The sequence below is a fragment of the Alternaria conjuncta genome (genome assembly GCF_024043145.1).
Source record: "Alternaria conjuncta strain BMP 0040 chromosome Unknown scaffold_1, whole genome shotgun sequence".
Lineage (NCBI taxonomy): Eukaryota > Fungi > Ascomycota > Dothideomycetes > Pleosporales > Pleosporaceae > Alternaria > Alternaria conjuncta.
Genome location: NW_026250090.1, coordinates 685023 through 704489, shown reverse-complemented (window position 1 = coordinate 704489; position 19467 = coordinate 685023). Strand labels below are relative to the sequence as shown.

The 19467-nt window shown below is 52.2% G+C and overlaps 6 protein-coding genes across 6 annotated transcripts; 4 read left to right on the top strand and 2 right to left on the bottom strand.

Moving 5' to 3' along the window:
* Window positions 1-1202: 1202 nt before the first annotated feature.
* On the top strand, window positions 1203-1427 carry J4E85_000242 (uncharacterized protein; the record flags this gene model as incomplete). Its single annotated transcript, XM_051464535.1, has 1 exon — window positions 1203-1427. One exon carries the CDS (start codon window positions 1203-1205, stop codon window positions 1425-1427), a length of 225 nt encoding a protein of 74 aa, XP_051331056.1.
* Window positions 1428-2923: 1496 nt separating this feature from the next.
* Window positions 2924-5293, bottom strand: J4E85_000241 (uncharacterized protein; the record flags this gene model as incomplete). The annotated part of the gene is made up of 2 exons (XM_051464534.1): window positions 2924-5104; window positions 5270-5293. 2 exons carry the CDS (start codon window positions 5291-5293, stop codon window positions 2924-2926), a joined length of 2205 nt encoding a protein of 734 aa, XP_051331055.1.
* Window positions 5294-5634: 341 nt separating this feature from the next.
* Window positions 5635-6440, top strand: J4E85_000240 (uncharacterized protein; the record flags this gene model as incomplete). The annotated part of the gene is made up of 5 exons (XM_051464533.1): window positions 5635-5821; window positions 5879-6005; window positions 6056-6097; window positions 6145-6190; window positions 6243-6440. 5 exons carry the CDS (start codon window positions 5635-5637, stop codon window positions 6438-6440), a joined length of 600 nt encoding a protein of 199 aa, XP_051331054.1.
* Window positions 6441-6776: 336 nt separating this feature from the next.
* Window positions 6777-10276, top strand: J4E85_000239 (uncharacterized protein; the record flags this gene model as incomplete). The annotated part of the gene is made up of 3 exons (XM_051464532.1): window positions 6777-6809; window positions 6860-6928; window positions 6986-10276. 3 exons carry the CDS (start codon window positions 6777-6779, stop codon window positions 10274-10276), a joined length of 3393 nt encoding a protein of 1130 aa, XP_051331053.1.
* Window positions 10277-12513: 2237 nt separating this feature from the next.
* On the top strand, window positions 12514-13589 carry J4E85_000238 (uncharacterized protein; the record flags this gene model as incomplete). The annotated part of the gene is made up of 2 exons (XM_051464531.1): window positions 12514-13015; window positions 13207-13589. 2 exons carry the CDS (start codon window positions 12514-12516, stop codon window positions 13587-13589), a joined length of 885 nt encoding a protein of 294 aa, XP_051331052.1.
* Window positions 13590-13969: 380 nt separating this feature from the next.
* Window positions 13970-15019, bottom strand: J4E85_000237 (uncharacterized protein; the record flags this gene model as incomplete). Its single annotated transcript, XM_051464530.1, has 2 exons — window positions 13970-14767; window positions 14849-15019. The coding sequence occupies 2 exons, from the start codon at window positions 15017-15019 to the stop codon at window positions 13970-13972; spliced, it is 969 nt and encodes a 322-aa protein (XP_051331051.1).
* Between the last annotated feature and the right edge of the window lie 4448 nt (window positions 15020-19467).

Genomic DNA, 19467 nt, shown 5'->3' with positions numbered 1-19467 from the left:
TGGTTTGCTGGTTCGGGCCGTCTACGATACAGCGATAGGCATCCTTTCTTTACCCAGCAAGCTCCTGATGCCGTCGAGGAATGCGTAGGAGGCTGCAGAAGGGCCTGAGGGCTTGTGCGCCTTGTTTGTCGCATCCTCGCTTCGAGAACATCGTCTCAGACACGTCGATGATGACAGGACGCCCCAGAACAGCCTTGATTCTGCGACCCTGGAACAGGATCAGGGCGTGGGGTGGACTTTGCGCGCCAGGTGCAACGATGGTTGCGAAGCAAGGAGTTGCAACCGTCCGCTTCCCCGTGTTGCCGCCGCATTTGATTGCTGATTATGCTTTTGCTTTTAGCTCAAAACGTATGGCCCTTCCGAGATTCCGTTACTACCCTGGCTAATGATGCGAGTCAGGGTTTGTCTTTTCGGCGGTGAATAGCGATCGTATCAGTACTTTGGTCTTGTACTCCGTCTTGTATAAGAGAGCTACCCCCTTCGGCGCGGTATCGCCCTCTCCAACACATCGCAAAGTACAACTCAGCCCAAAGCCCAATACTACTTGACACTCAAAAACCACATCTACGTCAAACCTCTTTGCTTTCTTCAAACACACCACCAAAGCATTCCTCACACACGAGCCTTCTACAACACCGAACTTGTGTAACACGCCTCGCCCAGTGACACGCACCTACCAAAAAGTAAGCCCAGCCCCCTACGCAACACTCTTCCCCATACCCGAGCACCTCAAGTCCGGGGCTCCGCCAAATCTGGCGGCCCTGCATGGCCAACGCACAAACCACACATCAGCCCTGTCGCAAACAGCCCCTCGCCCTCAGCGCATTCTACCCTGATATATTAAATCTGACTCACCCTTCCTTAGGCTCACACCCCCGTCTTCGTAACCGAGTCAGCCCCCCGAAGTTTTAGTTGTTGTCACAGCCCGAGACAGCACATCACATATCTTTTGCGCCTTCCCCCGAGCGAAACTTGCACTTCCTACCCTGCATTGCACCAGCGCATCAATACTTCCGGCCCGTACCAGCTTTTCGGCTTCCGTTGCGAACTATTTAATCGACTGTTCCGGACACCCTCCACTTTACCCGCCAGTCTTCCTTGCTACTCCCTGCAAGATTCATCGTCGTCTACGTACCGAGTACATCGATCTCCACACACGAACCATCCTTCAACTTCATAAAATCACACGAACAACTACCAAAATGCCCGCTTCAGCAGCCTCCGCATTCAACCCCCGCCAGCGCCTCTCCATCTTCACAAACTCGACTCTCGGTCACGATGTCAGCGCAGCTTTCAAGGCATCATCAAGCCTGAGCTCCCGCTCCATGGAGGTCAACGAGACCCCCGCACCACCGCCATCGCCCGTCGACTTCAGCTTCCCCAGCACACCAGCCGACAGCCGGAGGGGTAGCTCAGGCTCGAACTAGAGCGCTTCGCTCCCCTCTTCCATCTTCTGACTTCTTTGCACTTAGCGGGCTTGGTTTGGGTACTTGATGTGGCGTTGGATGCTTCGGGTTGTACATTGACATGTCTTTTTTGCGCGTTGACCGCCGCGTGTCTTGATTCTTGGTTTTACAGTATTCTTCACCACTCTTTGTTTTGCTTCTTATTCCCCGTTGATTATGGCAACTTGCAATACTATACTATATTTTGGCACATTTTTTTGGAGGAGGGTTTAGATGTGGGTTCCTGGGCAGGCGGCTACATGGCTGCGAGGCTGGCTGGCTTTTACTATTCGGTAACGAGATATGCATCAATTACATATATACCCAACTCTATATTCATTTTCGACCCGTTCCTATTTGTCCAATGACAGTATTGAAGACTTTTAATTGCACGCAAAACGGAACGTGTCCTTTGAACAGCGTCATCAGAAACTACTTGGTACGCACGCAAAACAACACATCCATCAAACGACGTCACCACAAACTATCAAGCTCACTCACAACACAACCTATTCCCCAGACAACGTCATCAACCCCTTCCCACTCCCATACCACAACCCCCCAGTCTCTCCAACAAACTTCATTGGTCCCCACTCCCGAAACAGTCGAGCACGTCTCTTCAGAACAAGCATTCAACCCTGAATTTCCATACTCAAACTCAGCTTGTATCCGCCCACGCTACGCTGAGACATCATTCTGGCCATGTCACCTTACAATCGACATCATAACACCCTACTACCCCACATCATAACCTCGCACTACCCCCACACTACTCGGACTACCTCCACACCCTATAAACCAAGTACCCCGACACGCACCACACTATATTCACTGAATCTTACACCGAATCTAACCTAAATCCATTTCTAAATCCTTCATCCCACTCCACGTCATCACCCATCTAACACCGTCTCGTCAGCACCTGTGACTCACAAGGTAGAGCCCAGTCAGCCGTAGCGGTACTTGTACTTGAGGGGAACTGCTTACTACTCATCGCACGGTCGGTTGGTGTTTTGCTCGGGGGATGTCCCGTGCCTGGTCCGAGGCGAACGTTCCCCGGGGAACGTGGGTGAGGTGAGATGAGCTTAGCTTACCTGAGATTCTAGGCGTGGGCGTTGGGTGTTGGATGGTGGATGTGGGATGTGGGATAAGTAACATGACAGGGTTTTGTGAACGTTGGTGGAAATGTGTGTATCTGGAAACCTATAGGCGGCTGAATCATTCGTGGGGTGAGGGATGGACGGATGGCATGGTGAAACGAAGGGCAACGTGGGTGTGAAGTCATTCGGCGCTTTACTCGGCGTATTGGAATGCTATATCGTGGATGAGTATAGTAGCGAAGGGACTGATCCTCTAATCTTCGAAAAGTAAGAAATTACAATGTCTTCCATGGTATCTGTACATGATATTTTATACATAGATGAACGCAAAGGCCTTATTTCGAGCTGCAGGTAACTACTCGCCTCTCACCGTGCGACTCAATTGTCGCGCGGCGAAGCCTGTGCGATCTCAGCCGTAAGCGCATCCTCTACTGCCTCAATACTATTGTTGTCCTTGCGTTTCGCCCTCCGTAGAAAATTGGATGGAGCATCATGGTTTGACTGAAGCCCAGCATACTTCCTAATCCTCGGCGCCCCCTTCTCACCCGCTACAATCGGCTCCTCGTTCTTGGCAAAGTGCTTAGAAATAGTAACACCTTCGGGAGTCTCTGATCCAACTCGCCTAAAGATACTCACATCTTCCGGGCGGCTCGCTCTCAGCTCTTTGATTTTCAGACTCAGCCCAGCTTGGGAGCGCTTTGGACCGGGGTCTTTGCGTAGACGGAGGAGTTCCGGGGTACCTTGCAGTGGAGTTCCAGCTTTGATGGCGGAGTCGACGGCGTATTTAAGGTCGGATTCGTATTCTGAGGCTGAGTCCATCATCTCGTGAATGCTGACCCAGTTCTGGAATCGAAGTTCATCTAGAGTTATGCCGGTGGTGCTCGTTAGGAGCTGCTCTGGTGAATCGGGTGCGGGTGGCGGTAGAGGTGGCTGGTGCGGGTCGAGGGTGAACTCGTCGTACACTGCCCGTAGATCCTTCATATTGCTTAGAGAAGGATGTTCGGGATCCAAATGCATGTACAATGGGGAGTTGCTGAGATCGAGTGGTTGGCCAGACATGACGACAGCTTCGATATTCTTCATCTGAGCCTTGAGTGCGTCCAGCTCTGCAGTTAAATCTTCCATGCTTGTGTATTGGTATACTTCGTGGAGTGCTGATGGAGTCTCGGGCATCTCGATCTGCTGGATGAGATAGCGCTCGGTGCTGTCGCTGATGGCATACGGCAACTTCAAGATCTGGTTTCGGAAGAAGTCGCCGAGGCCAGCTCTTCTGCAAGCTTTGGTGAAGGTAATCCAATCCTCAAACGAGATCTGTGCACTGTCCGCTTCGGCTGTCAACACAATGTTCGACCAGTACTCCTTGACCATATTCTTGTCTTTGAGCAAGCCAGCCGTCGTCAAGGCTGTTCTTTTTCCAATCAGCCCAAATCTGAGACCAGCCGCTGCCATGTCTTGAAGAGTAGTTTCCAGTAGACTTGGGACACGCAGTTTGCCCGAGATGGAGATTAGAGCCTCGAATGGCTGAAGGCTAGGTGGCACGCCAGCTTGTATAAGCTCAGACAGCATCTGATGCGCTGTGGCAACAAGGGTGTCACGCATCTTCGCAGCTTCTCCAGTGTAGTCTTCACCCGGGATGGGTTCTGGCAAGATCTGTTCGAAGGCGCGGAAAAGAGAACCCACGTGGATACTTTCAATATTTCCTCCGGCTTCTAGGTGCCCATATATCGCATTTGCGATGGCGCGAAGTAGCATGAGTCGATCGGCCATGGATTGCGAGGCTTTCATCGCAGCTCGCAGCTTTGTGATGAGGGCGGTGACATGTGTCGGCCTCATGGCGATGCCAGCTCGGCAGGCTATCATGAAGGCTGTGTAGCCCTCGGATATAGGCCGCTCCGTCATGAAGAGTTCAAAGTAGCGTGGCGGGGTCTGTGTGGGGTATATGCGCAGTGCGGTGTCCAAGGCCAGATAGGCATTCTTCCAATCACGCGCCAGCATACGTGCCGTGAGTATACCTTGGAGGAGAATGGTAGGGATGCCGGAGATTGTAGTGAGTCGGGTTCGGTCGGGGACGATGGCGTCGGGAGAGAGATGGTACTCGGCGAAGGTGCCAGGGAAGCGCTTCAGTCCTTCGGCGTAGAGATTCTCCATGTCTGGCAGGCTCATAAGTCGTCCATATGCCATGAGCTCAATCGCTGCACCATAGGCAGCCTGCGACACGTGCTGCTCGTCCTGTTCGACCAGCCACTGCCAGAGGGCATACCCCTCACCGAAGCGCTTGCAGTCCTTGTAGATGCCGAACAGGTGGACGTAGGCGTAGGGATGGGGCTCGAGCTTTCCTCTGCGTAGATCGCTCACCACCTGCTGGACGAATGGGAAGATTTCGTCTCGCTTGGCTGGAGTGTTTTCGTTTCGTAGGCGAACGTGCAGGACTTGGGTGATGCGCCGGGTGTCGTAGGCAGTGAAGAGGCCTGCTGCGAGCAGTGTGGGGTAGCATTCCATGACATGCTGGACATCTCGGAGGTCGCAGGCTTGTCGGAATTTCCTGACTAGGCGGAGTTGCTGGTGTTGTGAGCGCAGCCTCCGGAGGTTGTGACGAGTCTTACCTCTTGTTCTTCCTCAGATAGAGCGGGAGGTCTGGTCCCCAACTTCCCTTGTTTGTGATCAATTTTCCTGATTAGGCTTTTCTTCTTCTTTGCCGTCTTCGTTGTCTTCGCGGTCGCATACGTCGCCCTCTGGAAGCGTGGGCATGGCGGGCACTGTACTGATGCCGCTGCGGCGGGTACAGCAGTGCGGAGAAGACGAGGCGCAAGGAATGGCGCTGATGGACACACGAGAGACGCGAGTGACGTTCGCGATATTCTGTGCATAGTTGCGGTATGGTGGCTTCAATGGTTGGGATGCGCCCGCTGCAGTCGTCAGTCGCATCCTCTCAAAAGTTCAGACGACGCGCTAGGCCCAGGCCCACGACCTCCGTGATTGGCCGCTTCTCCGCAAGCAGACACCTGTGCTGTCTCCCAAAACCCCCCACCGCGTCCACAACAGCGCCGACCCATTGACGCCTACACAATACAGTCCACGAGTCCTCCGCCATGTCGCGCCCGCTTTCTCTCTTCAGCGTCCAGGCGATCCTGGTCCTCGCCATCGACGACGGCTCCCGCATCCTCACCAAGTACTACTCGAACCCGCACCCGCCAGCCGGCCACCAGAATGACTACCCCGGCCAGATCGCGTACAAGACAGTGAAGGACCAGAAAGCCTTTGAGAAGGGACTGCTGGGTGGGTACATCACGTGGTTGTAAAGCTACCGGCCTGTTCGTCTGACACGTTGCACAGAGAAGACGGCCAAGCAGACGACGGACATTATATTATATGACGGCAAGGTCATTGTCTTCAAGATGGAGTCGGACGTCATGCTCTACGTGGTTGGAAGCGCGGACGAGAACGAAGTCTTGCTATACAGGTACAGTCATGGTACGGCAGAGTGCTGGGCTGAAGCTAACACATGTACAGCGTCGTCCTTGCGTTAAGAGATTCTCTCAACATCCTCCTGAAGTACGTCTACCTCAGACTGCCTCATCGACTCATCTAACACGTCGCAGGAACTCGGTCGACAAGCGCACCGTTATCGAGAACTATGACCTCGTGGTACGTAACAGTAGTCACGACTCCCATATCTTGCTTCAACTAACCTTCATAGTCCCTCGCCGTAGACGAGCTAGTGGACGACGGCATCATCCTCGAAACCGACCCCGTCATTGTTGCCTCGCGTGTCAGCAAGCCCCCGGCGCAAGACATGACCTCGATGAAGAACATCGACCTCTCGGAACAGGGTTTCTTGAACGCTTGGGAGTTTGGTAAGCGACAGCTGGCTGAGAGGATACGGCAAGGCCTTTAGGCACATTCTGTTTGCTGGGCATGGCGTTGTCGGAGTTTGGGATAAAATGCGTGTGGCATTGTGACTGGTATGGCCCGGACCGTGGCGCAAGTAGAGTAGGTAGCGCACCGCACAGATAAAGACCCGATGAATATATCCAGCTTCTACTGACCCCTCGGACAGAGTGTGAATTCTACTAGGCAAAGTGAAGAGGGTTGCCAGTTAGCGTCCGGGCCAGGAACCATTTCCATTTTCCCATGACCCTTGCAAACGCGCTACTCGCACACCTTCGTCATCGCCGCAGCCCACCATCAATCGCCGACCCCACTAACCACAGACTCTTCACACAACACAACCATGAAGCAGAGGTTTTCCAGCTTAGACGTCAAGGTGAGCACTTCACAGTTTCCCAATGCAAACATCCCGCTAACAGTGAATAGGTCATAGCCCACGAGCTCTCCGCAAAACTCACCTCACTGCGAGTCACGAATGTCTATGACTTGAGCTCGGTATGCTTGGAATAGCTTGACACAATACCCCCTGGAATTATCTGCTGACCCGAACAGCGCATCTTCCTCATCAAGTTTCACAAGCCCGATCATCGCGAACAGCTCCTCATCGATTCCGGCTTCCGCTGCCACCTTACCGAATATGCGCGAACCACAGCCGCTGCGCCTTCTGCCTTTGTCGCAAAGCTGCGCAAATACCTGAAGACTAGGCGAATTACATCCATTACCCAGATCGGCACCGACCGCATCCTCGAGTTCCAATTCTCCGATGGATTGTACAGGCTGTACTTGGAGTTCTACGCTGGCGGCAATATTGTCCTGACAGACGCGGATCTGAATGTCTTGTCTCTACTACGCAATGTAGACGAGGGCGAGGAACACGAGAGGCTTAGGGTTGGTCTGAAGTACAACCTTACCCTGCGACAGAACTATGGTGGCGCCCCGGAGCTTACCAAGGATCGAGTGCGTCAAGGGCTGCAGAAGGCGGTTGACAAACAACAAGATCAGCCTGCGGCGACAGGGAAGAAAGCGAAGAAGGCAGGAAAGGATTCGTTGAGGAAGGCACTCGCCGTTTCAATCACGGAGTGCCCCCCTCTGCTGGTAGACCATGCGCTGCATATCGCGAATTTCGATTCGACCCTCAAGCCGGAGGAGGTACTCGCTGACGATGCTCTTCTGGAAAAGCTTGTCGTGGTGCTCCAGAACGCAAGAAAGATCACGGACGAGATCACGACACCAGACCAGATCAAGGGCTTCATCCTCGCCAAGCCAAACCCCTCCGCACCTCCGGCCGATGACGAAGCCTCCGAGAAATCGAGAGTCCTCTACGACGACTTCCATCCTTTCCGCCCAGCGCAATTCGAGAACTCGGACTATGCCTTCCTAGAATTCGACGGATTCAACAAAGCGGTGGATGAGTTCTTTTCCTCGATAGAAGGACAGAAGCTGGAATCAAAGTTGACCGAGCGAGAACAACAGGCCAAGAAGAAGCTTGAAAAGGCGCGCAAAGAGCATGAAGACCGAATCGGTGGATTGCAGCAAGTGCAAAACCTCAACTTCCGCAAAGCAGAAGCGATCTTGGCGAATGTACATCGTGTTACAGAAGCTACCGAAGCCGTCAATGGGTTGATCAGACAAGGCATGGACTGGGTTGATATCGCGCGTTTGATCGAGCGTGAACAGAACTCTGGAAACGCAGTCGCACAGCTCATTAAGCTACCACTAAAGCTGCATGAGAATACGGTCACGCTATTGCTGGATGAGACCAACTGGGAAGAGGGAGGAGACGAAGAAGATGAGGGCAATGAGACAAGTTCTGTCAGCGAAGACACCGACGAAGAAGATGAGGCCCCTAAGAAGAAAGCCCCGACCCCAGCCGTATCCGCTCGGCCTCAATTGGCTATCGACATCGACCTCGCTTTGACCGCTTGGGCGAATTCAACCGAGTACTTCGACCAAAAGAAGACAGCCGCTGACAAAGAAGATCGCACACTGCAAGCATCCACCAGGGCGTTGAAGAGCCACGAAAAGAAGGTAAACGAGGACCTGAAGAAGGGCTTGAAGCAAGAGAAGGAGGTGTTGCGACCGGTGCGCAAGCAGCAATGGTTTGAGAAGTTCATATACTTCATTTCCTCTGATGGCTATCTGGTTCTTGGGGGTAAAGATGCCCAGCAGAACGAGATTATCTACCGCCGCTTTTTACGGAAGGGAGACGTATACGTTCATGCCGACATCAAGGGAGCGATGCCGATGATCATCAAAAACAAACCCGATATGTCTGACGCTCCCATTCCTCCATCAACACTCTCGCAAGCAGGCAACCTCTGTATCTGTTCATCTGAGGCATGGGATTCAAAGGCAGTAATGTCAGCTTGGTGGGTTCGAAGCGACCAAGTCAGCAAAACGGGCCAGACCGGGGAGTTTCTTCCGGCTGGCATGTTCAATGTTAAGGGCAAGAAGGAATTCCTACCACCTGCTCAGCTGGTCGTTGGTCTTGCTGTCATGTTTGAGATTAGCGATTCAAGTAAGGCCAATCACCACAAACATCGTTTGCAAGACACTGCGGTGTCTGCCGCGGAGATGGACAATGAACCCGCAGACGAATCGAAGACAGCAGAGGCGTCAAAGACCGACAACAGCGATGACGATGAGGACTTCCCAGACGCCAAGATCGATTCAGATTCAGAAGACGACTTCCCCGATGCCAAGATGGAGCAGACTGAAGAGAGCGACGCCGAATCTGAGGCTGCGGCACCAAGGAGCAATCCTCTCCAGTCCAGAACAGCAGACGCTAAGGACGACTCCGACGATGAAGATGAGCCGGCAGCTGCTAAGGATGATGACGAGTACGCCATGTCTGGTGGTAGAAATGGTTCCGCTCTGAACGAAGAGCCTCAAGAAGACGCAGGCTCTGTAGCAGATACTGAGCGGGCGCCAAAGTCCACCGGGAAGCGACAGTTGTCTGCAAGAGAACGTCGCCTTGCAAGGAAGGGCCAATTGCAAGATCTGCCTCAGGTTCCATCTGATGCAAAGCCTGCAGCTGATGATGCTGACGAAGACGACAACTCATCGGCAGAAGACGGTAGCGCAAAGAGTCCGCCTAAAGCACCCGGCACAGTGACGACGCAAAGCACGAAGCCAAAGAACGCCCCACTACCTCGAGGCAAGCGCGCGAAAGCAAAGAAGCAGGCCGCAAAGTACGCCGCACAAGACGAAGAAGACCGTGAATTAGCAATGCGCCTACTGGGTTCCAAATCCGGGCAACAGGCTGCCGAAGCGGCTGCCCAAGAGAAGCGTCAGAAGGAAGAGCAAGCACAAGCTGACAAGCAACGGCGCCGAGACCAGCATCTGCGTGCCCAGGCCGCAGGCAAAGCAGCTGAAGAAGCACGCCTACGCGCCCTCGAGAACGCGGAAGACGACGACGAAGGCGATGAAATCCTAAAGACAAACCTGCAGAATCTCGACGCGTTCACAGGCCGCCCCCTACCCAACGACGAACTCCTCACCGCCATCCCCGTATGCGCACCCTGGTCGGCCCTCTCCACCTACAAATACAAAGCCAAGATCCAACCGGGCTCTACCAAACGCGGTAAAGCAGTGAAAGAGGTTCTTGCCATCTGGGACCACGCCGGGAAGGATGCTAAGGCGCTAGACAAGACCAGTCAGGATGTAGAGCGTATTTGGCCCAAGGAGATTGAGATGATTAGGGGCTGGAAGGAGACGGAGGTAGTAGGTGTTGTGCCGGTTAGTAAGGTACGGGTCATGATCGCTGGTGGTCGCCGCGGTGCGGACATTGCGAAAGGGAAGAAGAAGAGTGCGAGGGGCGGGAGGGGCTCGAGGAAGAAGTGAGTGATGTAGGCGATTGTACGGTGAAGTGGGGAGGTATTCAATGGATTCTGTGAGTAATATCGTGTGAGTGATAGGTACCTGTGATGCCGACAATACGTTTACGCCTTGAAGACTGACTCTTATGTTTGCATTGTAGTCATCACAGTACCTCGACTCATTGAAGAACGTCGGCTGTGACCGACGTTGTAGTCATGTCAATACTTCGACTCATTGAAGATTGACTCCTGTGAAGACGATGTAGGCTTATAAGAATCTTTTCCTCACGCTCAACGGCGGTCTCTATACTCCACTACGCGTACCACGAGTTCGATATACCATCTCTATCTGCCTACCGTACCATCTCAAATCAAGCATACCGTCTTAAACCAAGCATACCATCTCAACCTAAGCATACCGTCTCAACCCAAGCATACTATCTAATCAGCTATCCGAGCCTGTCAATCGTAATATACCTACGGGTCGTCAAAACACTAGTACAAATCGGGAATATCCTTCACCCCTACCACGTTTAAGCCCACCTCCTTCACGTTGCTAGCATTGCAGCTACTCTCACTCCGCAGACAACCGTATGACTTTGGATAGCCAGAACCCTCCTGAAGAAGACGTTCACTCGAATCAAGCCAAGGAAATGCAAGAAAACAGGGGACTCAAACTTTTGTATGGGTGCTGTTCGTGCAAAGTTGGATTAATAAAGGGGAATCTTGGTTCGCAATGTTCTGAGCAAGGATGTAAGCACACACGTTGCAAGACGTGTAGCCTATCAACACACTAATCCAGATTCTCTTCCTTCTTTATGTTTTTATCATGCAGTGGGTGGTTAGCATAGCGGAAGAGAATCTGTTGTATGTGGATAGGCGACATGATATTTAGTTCTTCGGCCAATATAAACAATGTTTAATCCTTCTTCGCACACGATTCCAGCCTCTAAAATTGGTTGTCGGGCTGTGATATAGTCATCTTTGCCGTTTGTGCTGCACAAATGATCTGCACTACATAGTACAGCCTGTCGCTAGTGATCCGATGCGGCACAGTATACTTGCATTTTGCGGGGCCCGTATCAAACTCAAGACACCTTGACCCGAGTCCCGTAAGAGCACTCCTGCTTCAGTTCACATCACTCATCACATATGAATCTTCTTTCTTGACATCTCGTCGGAAAGGGAAGTACCTCGGTGGGAAGGATGACGTCATATGCTCCGTGCTCAACCTGTCAAGGCCTGCTGGTGAGACCTCGCGAATCCATTTCCAATAAGACTCCGGCTCATTACACCCACCACACCTTGATCACCACAGCCAGAGAATGTCCTATCTGCTTCTGGCTCTTGAAGTGGCTCGACTCTTTCAGCAACGGATCCAAAGCGGACGTCGCTAAAACTGGCTACATTTCCGCAACTCTACACATCGGGGAATACGACAACGAAGAACGGGAATTTGATCAAACGGACCCGGAAGACTCCGGCCAGCTGAGAATCGACGCTGAACTATGGACGCATCAGTCAACCCGATGTGTGGCATCGTTCGTTATACTTCTACGAGCTCTCGTCAAAGGCTCGAACGGTTATGAGGCAGTGATAAGGTACGCAAACGATCTCTTCGGCAGGATACGTATACCCGCCAGCGCAAAGCCAGTAGCAACGACCACGCGCGATCCGTCATGTTGGATGCAAGTACAGGCTTGGCTGCGCGAATGCATGGAGAACCACACGTTGTGTCGTCGTCGTCTTGTCCTCCCGGGATGCGAACCTACGACATGTTTCAATCCGACTCGTTTGATAGACATTCGAAATGCCGATAGCCAATTCCTCGTCGAAACTAAGGACTGGAGTTCTGCTGAGTCAATTCGATACGTTACACTCAGTCATCGGTGGGCAGCAAACCAGATGCCAAAGCTAACCCGCTCTAACATCGCGGAGCTAATGACGAGCATCGATGCGAAAACACTCCCTCCGGTCTTCGCAGACGCGATAGAGATATCTCGCACATTGGAAGTACCATATATATGGATTGATGCATTGTGCATCATACAGAACGACGCGGAAGACTGGGACAAAGAAGCGGCATTGATGGGTCAGGTTTACAGCAACGCATTCTGTAATCTAGGAGCTTCCGCGGCCGCCGAAAAATCAGTGGGTCTGTATCTCGACCGAGATCCCCGACAGGTATCCCTTTGTCGGCTACGGGCGCAGCGGACAGAGTTCAATAGGACATACGGTTCATATCTGAAACCAGATTCTATCATGACGGCTCGTGTCCTATTGAGGCGTGGTTGGGTACTCCAGGAGCGCCTCTTGAGTCCCCGGTCAATCTATTACGGTGAGAAGCTGCACTGGGAGTGCTCTGAACTTCACGCTTGCGAGACATTCCCACACGGCGGACCAATTACGGGTACATTCAACCCGTGGGGCAAAGAAGGCTTCCCTTTTCGTGCCGCAAATCTTCTTTACGATGATATGAGATACAAAGAACTTGGTATCTACGCACCTCAACAGTGCTCACCCGAGGTCGCTCGGATCCGAGAAGTATACAGGAAATGGCTGTGCGTTGTGGAGTACTACTCGAAATGCCAGCTCACATATGAAGAAGATCGTTTTCCTGCGCTCATGGGACTTGCGAAGTACTGGCAAGTCATTACCGAGGATGACTATGTGGCTGGAACATGGAGACGAGACCTTGTGTACGGTCTTCTGTGGTACCAGGAAAGACCTGCCCCTAAGAAACCTCGGTCAAAGGACTATCGTGGTAAGTATATCCAAGCGTTAGGAGGTCTTACCCATGTCTGATTCTTTCCCAAGCCCCTTCTTGGTCATGGGCATCCGCGGACTCCGCAGTATGTTTCCCACTCGCTCACGTGGGCGGCATTCCTAGGGGGTATGACGAAGATATCTGGGCAGCGAACATTGCTGAAGTGGTCACGCATCCAAGCGGTACAGATGCAATGGGCAGATTGTCGGGCGCCAAGCTTCGCGTCACGGCACCCATACGACGACTGAAGCAACCTTTGGACCTTTCCAGAGATGCCTACGAGCCATTGTATCTCCATCACCTTGACGATCGCGCATACGGAAACGGATATTCCGCCGACCGAACAGTCTTATTGCTACTCACGTATAGAGTCAAGCCTCTTTTTGGAACCCATGAGATCAAAAGGCTGACGGGTCTAATCCTTGAACGCGTGGCTGGAAAGAAGGTCTTCAAACGAATTGGAATGTTTGAACACGGATGGTTTCAGCACCGTCTCTCAAACGGCGAGTGGCCTCTCTTCATCGACTGGGATCCTCTTCGCGAGAAGAAGACCACACTGACCATCATATGAGTGGTAATACGTCGTTCGCGGAATATAACATATATATGACTCTACGCTATTTGCGTCGCCATGTCCCAAAGATAAGAAAACATTATCACACGTCCCGGCTGTCCAAACACGGCAAGTTCAAGTCCACGCATATAAAGACCCATATAACAACCCCAACATCTTACCTTACATAGGTCTGCAGACTACATTGACTTAAGCTTATGCAAAGTAGGTGACTTCACGTGGATGTAGGCTGCAGGGTGTTCAGTCTTTTCCTATGTTGACGTGATCTCTTCAAAAGCCATCGGCGCAAACTCCGCCCCCAACTGTCTGAGCGTGTCCCAACAACTGGCATGAATTTACTATTCACTCGTACTTGGCAGCCCATGAGCAATCGAAAATCACGAGCGCAGCCACTTCCCATCCACCCACGCCAACCCCTCGTTAAGCCACGCCTCCTCATCCTCCTTCGTCGCGATATCAAAGCCATGATCCTGGCCAGCTCTGACCTCCAGCCTGACCTCAACACCCTCACCCAATTTCTTGCACTTCTCCACAAACTTCCTGCTATCCTCCACACTAACCGCCCCATCCGCGTCACCATGCACAATCCACGTCGGCGGCAACCACTCCTTCTCCTCCACCAGCCCAATCGGCCACATCTTCTCATCAGAACCGAAGTACGTGAGATAGTGTCCGTAGGCGGCTAAAGCATAGCTCAATCCCATCCTCTCCGGTTGAACACCCGAAGTGACGATAGCACCTGGCTTGACGGCCGCGAGATGCTTGGCGATAAGAGACTCAGGCGGAGAAGGCTGACCAAAGAACTCATCGACCTTTTCGCAACGCAGATAGTTCGTCATGGGATACTGCGCGAAAACGGCTTTGATACTGTCTTTAGGCTGTGTGAGAGCAGACATCAAGGCCATGTAGCCGCCTGCTGAGTCGCCCGTTACCAGAGTCTTCTCGTAATCCAGACTAATGCCGCTTTCCTTGATCGTCGGCTGGGATTTGAGGACTTCATCGACGGCGCCTGCGTTGAACCACTTCCAGAAGTCGGTTAGGTCTTCGAGGATGTCGGCGCCGTTGTGTTCGGGGATGAGGCGGTAGTTGGGCAGCACGACGATGGCGTTGGTGCGGTGGATCCAGGGGACGAAGAAGGCGCCTATCCAGTCGGCGTAGAGGCAGTCTCCTGCGACCTGTGATGTGTTATTAAGTCGTGGCATTCTCGGGCCTCGCCGCTAGAAGACGTGCAGGGCGAAAGACAGAGATCAACATACCAGACCACCGCCGTGGAATTTGACCATGACTGGGCATTTGCCTGGCTTCACATCTTTTGGCACCAGGATGCCGACCTCGATGCCGTGGTAGTCAATCTGCTTGTACGACGTCTTGAAAACATTGAAACTGTCGAACCGGTTGTCTGGGGTAGTGTCGTCGAGAGGCGCCATCTTGCTCCGTCTTATTCTTGGCTCTTCTTGTAGAAAGAACAGTGGATGAGCTACGATGGCACGCAATGTAGGACTTGTGGTAAAATATGAGTAGCTTCAAGAACCGGAACCATGGATAGCGGAGGTAAACAAGCTTTATAGCGTCTTCTGAGTAGGTACCTGGATCTAGGCCACGAGGCGGTCTATATGCGGAAGCCAGGAGCGCTCTTCTGTGACCATCGCGCGTTTGTACTTGGCTGTTGCGGGCGGTGTTCCTGCGGGGTAATCTACATGCAGTTACGCCGGCTACGCCTTACAGATAACAGGAGCGTTTGTCCGCCATCTATACTATGGCTTCTACGGCTTCCACGGATTCTAGAGTCATGGTACAGTCCACGAAATTGGCCCTTTGATTGACGCTGTGTAAGGGTAAGTGCGTCGCGTAATCTTGGGTAGATAGCAGAACTGTCTTGGAGTAGCATCAGAACTGTGAGGGTCTCTCTGTCGAAAGCAAGGCATCAATCCTTCGTGTACAATCCGGGGCGCAAGGCGTAATAGTGAACTAGTCGAGATGGGTGCGCAATTTGCAATCCTGCTGAAGAGATAAAAGGTTGCTCGAAGAAGACACGATGTAACGCGTCATTGTACGAGAAAAGGATTCCGCATTATTACCAAACGCAAATCTTCCGATATCCTAGCCCAAGTCATATCCTAGCCCAAGTCATATGCCCAGTATCTTCGCCGCGTGTCAAGCAACCTCCCTACAAACTCCAGCACCTAGGCACCAAGTATCCATTCTCCTCAGTCATCACTCTGATGTTCAGATACCCCCATGGTGCTACGCGCGCTTCCGTGAGCTGATGGTGGAAAACGCGCGACAGGAAAGTTAGCGCACGCCTGCCCCAGGGTATGTCATAGGGTACGGGTCGGTAGGTGCGAGCGAAGGTAGGGTGGGTTCGGGAAAGGAGGAAGCTAGCATCCACCACGAAGAGCAAGTACCAGATGCAGTGTGGCACCGCCCTCGAGTTGGTAGTCCTGTGCGGTCTTTTCGTCGTTCCTGGAAAGGTTCATGTTAGCTTGATATAAGGTGCGTCATGTACGCGAACAAGAACCTGGGGAATATGTGGATATGGTAGTAAGTGTGTGAGGGAGAAAAAAGACATACATCTGCTTTCCTCCGTAGATAAGACGTTGTTGCGCTGGCGGGATGCCCTCCTTCTCCTCGACGCGCTCCTTTATCCTTGAGACCTGTGTGCCGTCAGCTTCTCGCCCTATAAACTCGCTATACATGGCTCTTGAAGCTTGAGGCCATTTAAAGCCGATCTAGTTTAGGTATGCGGCGACAGATTCGGATAGGCGTACCTTGTAGTCTGCCTCGATATCGAGCTCGATCTCCTTGCCGGTGAGGGTTCGTACTCTGTCCCAGTGTTAGTAATTTATCTCCCTACTTCTTCTTCCAGCCATATTCCAGGGTTGATATGACGTACTTGATCTGCATCTTGTCTATTCTTCTCTTATTCGCGCTTCAGTAGCTGTCTCGGTGTAGCGGATGCAGCTGTGGCAAGTCTCGTGGAGCTGCGTCGGCGGTATGTAGAACTTGGAGATGAGCTCGTGAGCTTAGTATGCAAATGTAGGTGTAGGTGGGAGGACGCGACGGCGCAAAGAGTTATAGGCAGCAAAGTGGTTGTGAGTTTGCTTGGGCGGAACCGTCAGGCTGCAGTGACGGCGAACCACGGACCATCAAGGTGGGGTCCTCGCATGCGCCACGAGGCGGGGCAGAGGCTGTGGCTGATTTGTGCTAACCCGTCGCAGAAGCATTTCCTTCTCGTGGCTGCAAAACGGCACCTTTACTCCACGAATATATCGCTTGGAAAGGTGATATCTCGAGTCTTTCGTCGTTGGCAGATCAGAGCTATCCGTCTCACTGCGAGCAATCATCTCCTAGTTGAAATCGGTTGGCTCAGCTCCACCAACAACCGCAGTACTACGATAACGCATCCGACTCTCTGTCGAATTACATAAGAGATGTTGTGTCTCTCACATACACTCAACTACAGTTTGATCAACTTATGCAATGGTGTAGTACGTCGTACCTAGGTACGATGAGTTGAAGGCGCAATTTTCTTTTACTAAGGTATTGAGGTTGCTAAGTAAAGAGCATACCATGATTGAAGCATGGAGCAGTTGAGTGTCTCGGCAAAGCTATAGTAGGGCCTCAATTCTTGCGTTGAAGTGCCGGTCAATGATAAAAAAGCATCTTATGTTCAATACTTACACATTCAACCAAAGGCACCCGATTGGCAGCAGAACCTCAGTCCTCACACCGCCACTGCCGATATCCCAATTCGCCAACAAAGTTTGCAAAGGACGCTTCTCTTTCCGCAAACACATCCACTCGCCCTGTGCGAGCAGAAGGAAACAGACAGTTACACAACTTCATCGGCACATCCGCGTATGCATAACCTTATGTGGCCAGAGTGCCTCCACATTCCGACCGATCATCGCAAAGACCAACACATTCGAAATATCCCAATCAGGCCACTACTGCAAGGCCAAAGGTGAAACACCCTGCGCTGCAAGGCCCGCCTCTCACCGCCCTTGTACTCCTGCATACATAGTCGCGTCTAATAATGAGAAAAGAAAAGAACAAGGTGCAAGAGTGATGTATAGTGTGCATGCAAACAGGGTGATATTGGTCGGAGTAGGCCTCGCTACTGGATAGGGAAAGACGTAGGCGATCACCCGCCAAGTGCACTAAACACGGGGCAGTGGACATCCGACACCATGTCTAACGGGCGATCTTTTGTATACAAACATCACGCCGATGCAACGGCCTTGCCGCAAGCGCAAGGTTACCTGCTCGCTTGCCATCTAACCCATGCCGTCTAGCTTCCCCCGTTCCCCTCCTCCGCCACCGAAGATACTCCATAATGCAAAATCGCCGTCTCCTAAAAAGTATGTACAGATCTGAGAATAGAAAGAACGATAGTTTGCCGATGGAGCAGACTAACAAGCGATGCCGAATGTAAAGCCGAGTGAGATGCCGAAAGGAATGGCCCATCTAAAAATGGGTAAACAGGGGTATACGTGAACATTCTGATAGCCAACAGAGAAACCCAAAGGTTACATTTCGTGATGATGGTACTGGACAAAGGAAAAAAAGGTGGGATGTAGTCTGCGAACAGATAGGTCACCGTATACGGCGTGTTTGTGGCGTATCGCAATCCTGCGATCTGGTTGTTGACGCAATATCGAAAGATACCCGGTGGTATGCCTGATACCATAAACGGTCCCAACTCGATAGTGTACCTGCCAAGAGAGACCCGACCAAAATGCCGGTCAATTCTAACACGAGCCCACAGTGCCCAACTCGGAAGAGAACAAGTCTAAAGAGGACTGCAACAGGAAGCTTACTCCGAAGCGAATATTGAAGAGAACACCGGGTATAGTACGAGAAAGTGCGATACAATATTCGGACCAAGCCGTTCGTATGAAGTTATGCAATCCGCTGTGGCAAGAATAGGCGTGGAGTCGGCGCTTAACGATGTGTGTTAAGGGCCGTGACCAAGAAAAGAACTCGATGCGAACCAAGTATAGCAACCCAAATCGAGCTCGCAAAGGTAAGCCGCGCAGGACAGTGACCGACCAGCGAGAATGGGAATAATGCCCGTACTGCAGCCGTTACGAGATGCATCCAGAGTACCAAACGTCGCATGTTTCGCAACGTGCGGGGTTCGCAAGCGCATACTGAGTAACCAAGACGCGGTGGTGGTGGCGGCTGCGGCTGCTGCTGACCAGAGGCACCAAGATCAAGATAGACGATGCAGCCGGGAGGCGGGGAAGCGGCGTGTGCAGAACAGGCCGCCGTCTGATAGCAGCAACCCTAGTGCAGTATCCTCTTCGGCCATGCCAACGAAAGGAAAATGTTGAAGTCATGCTAAGACTCGACTGGGTGCCGATGCGCCGCGATAAAACGCCAGATATAACCAGCATGTCTTCGATTGCAAAAAAGGAAAAGGCCTAGATATGCAGCCTGTACAGTAGATCGGAGCCTTCCTCAAAGGGGGGTCAACGGCAGGATCCGGAAATAACGTCCGTTCTTCGCGATTGCAACAACATGTTTTGCTGTCATCTCGGACGAGGCCTGCGTCCTGTGCGAGCAAAGGAAAAAGACTGGGTCGGATGCGTGACGTGTGTATGCAGCCCGCGAACGACATTGCGATGCAATTTCAAGAGATGAGGGAAGAGGGTTCCTTAGGTGGGGTTGCGGGGCCGTGCACTAAGATTTTGAGATGAAGTGGAAAGGCCGGAATGTGAGGTCTGGATGTCTTGATGTTCTGTGTCTCATTTCGCTTGCAACTGCTGCAGATAATCGCAATCGCACCTTCTCTTGCCTTCGTCAGCAAGCGGCGAGATTTCTTGCTTGATGCCCGATTGCCGTGCCGACTTTTTCATACTCGCTTTCGCGT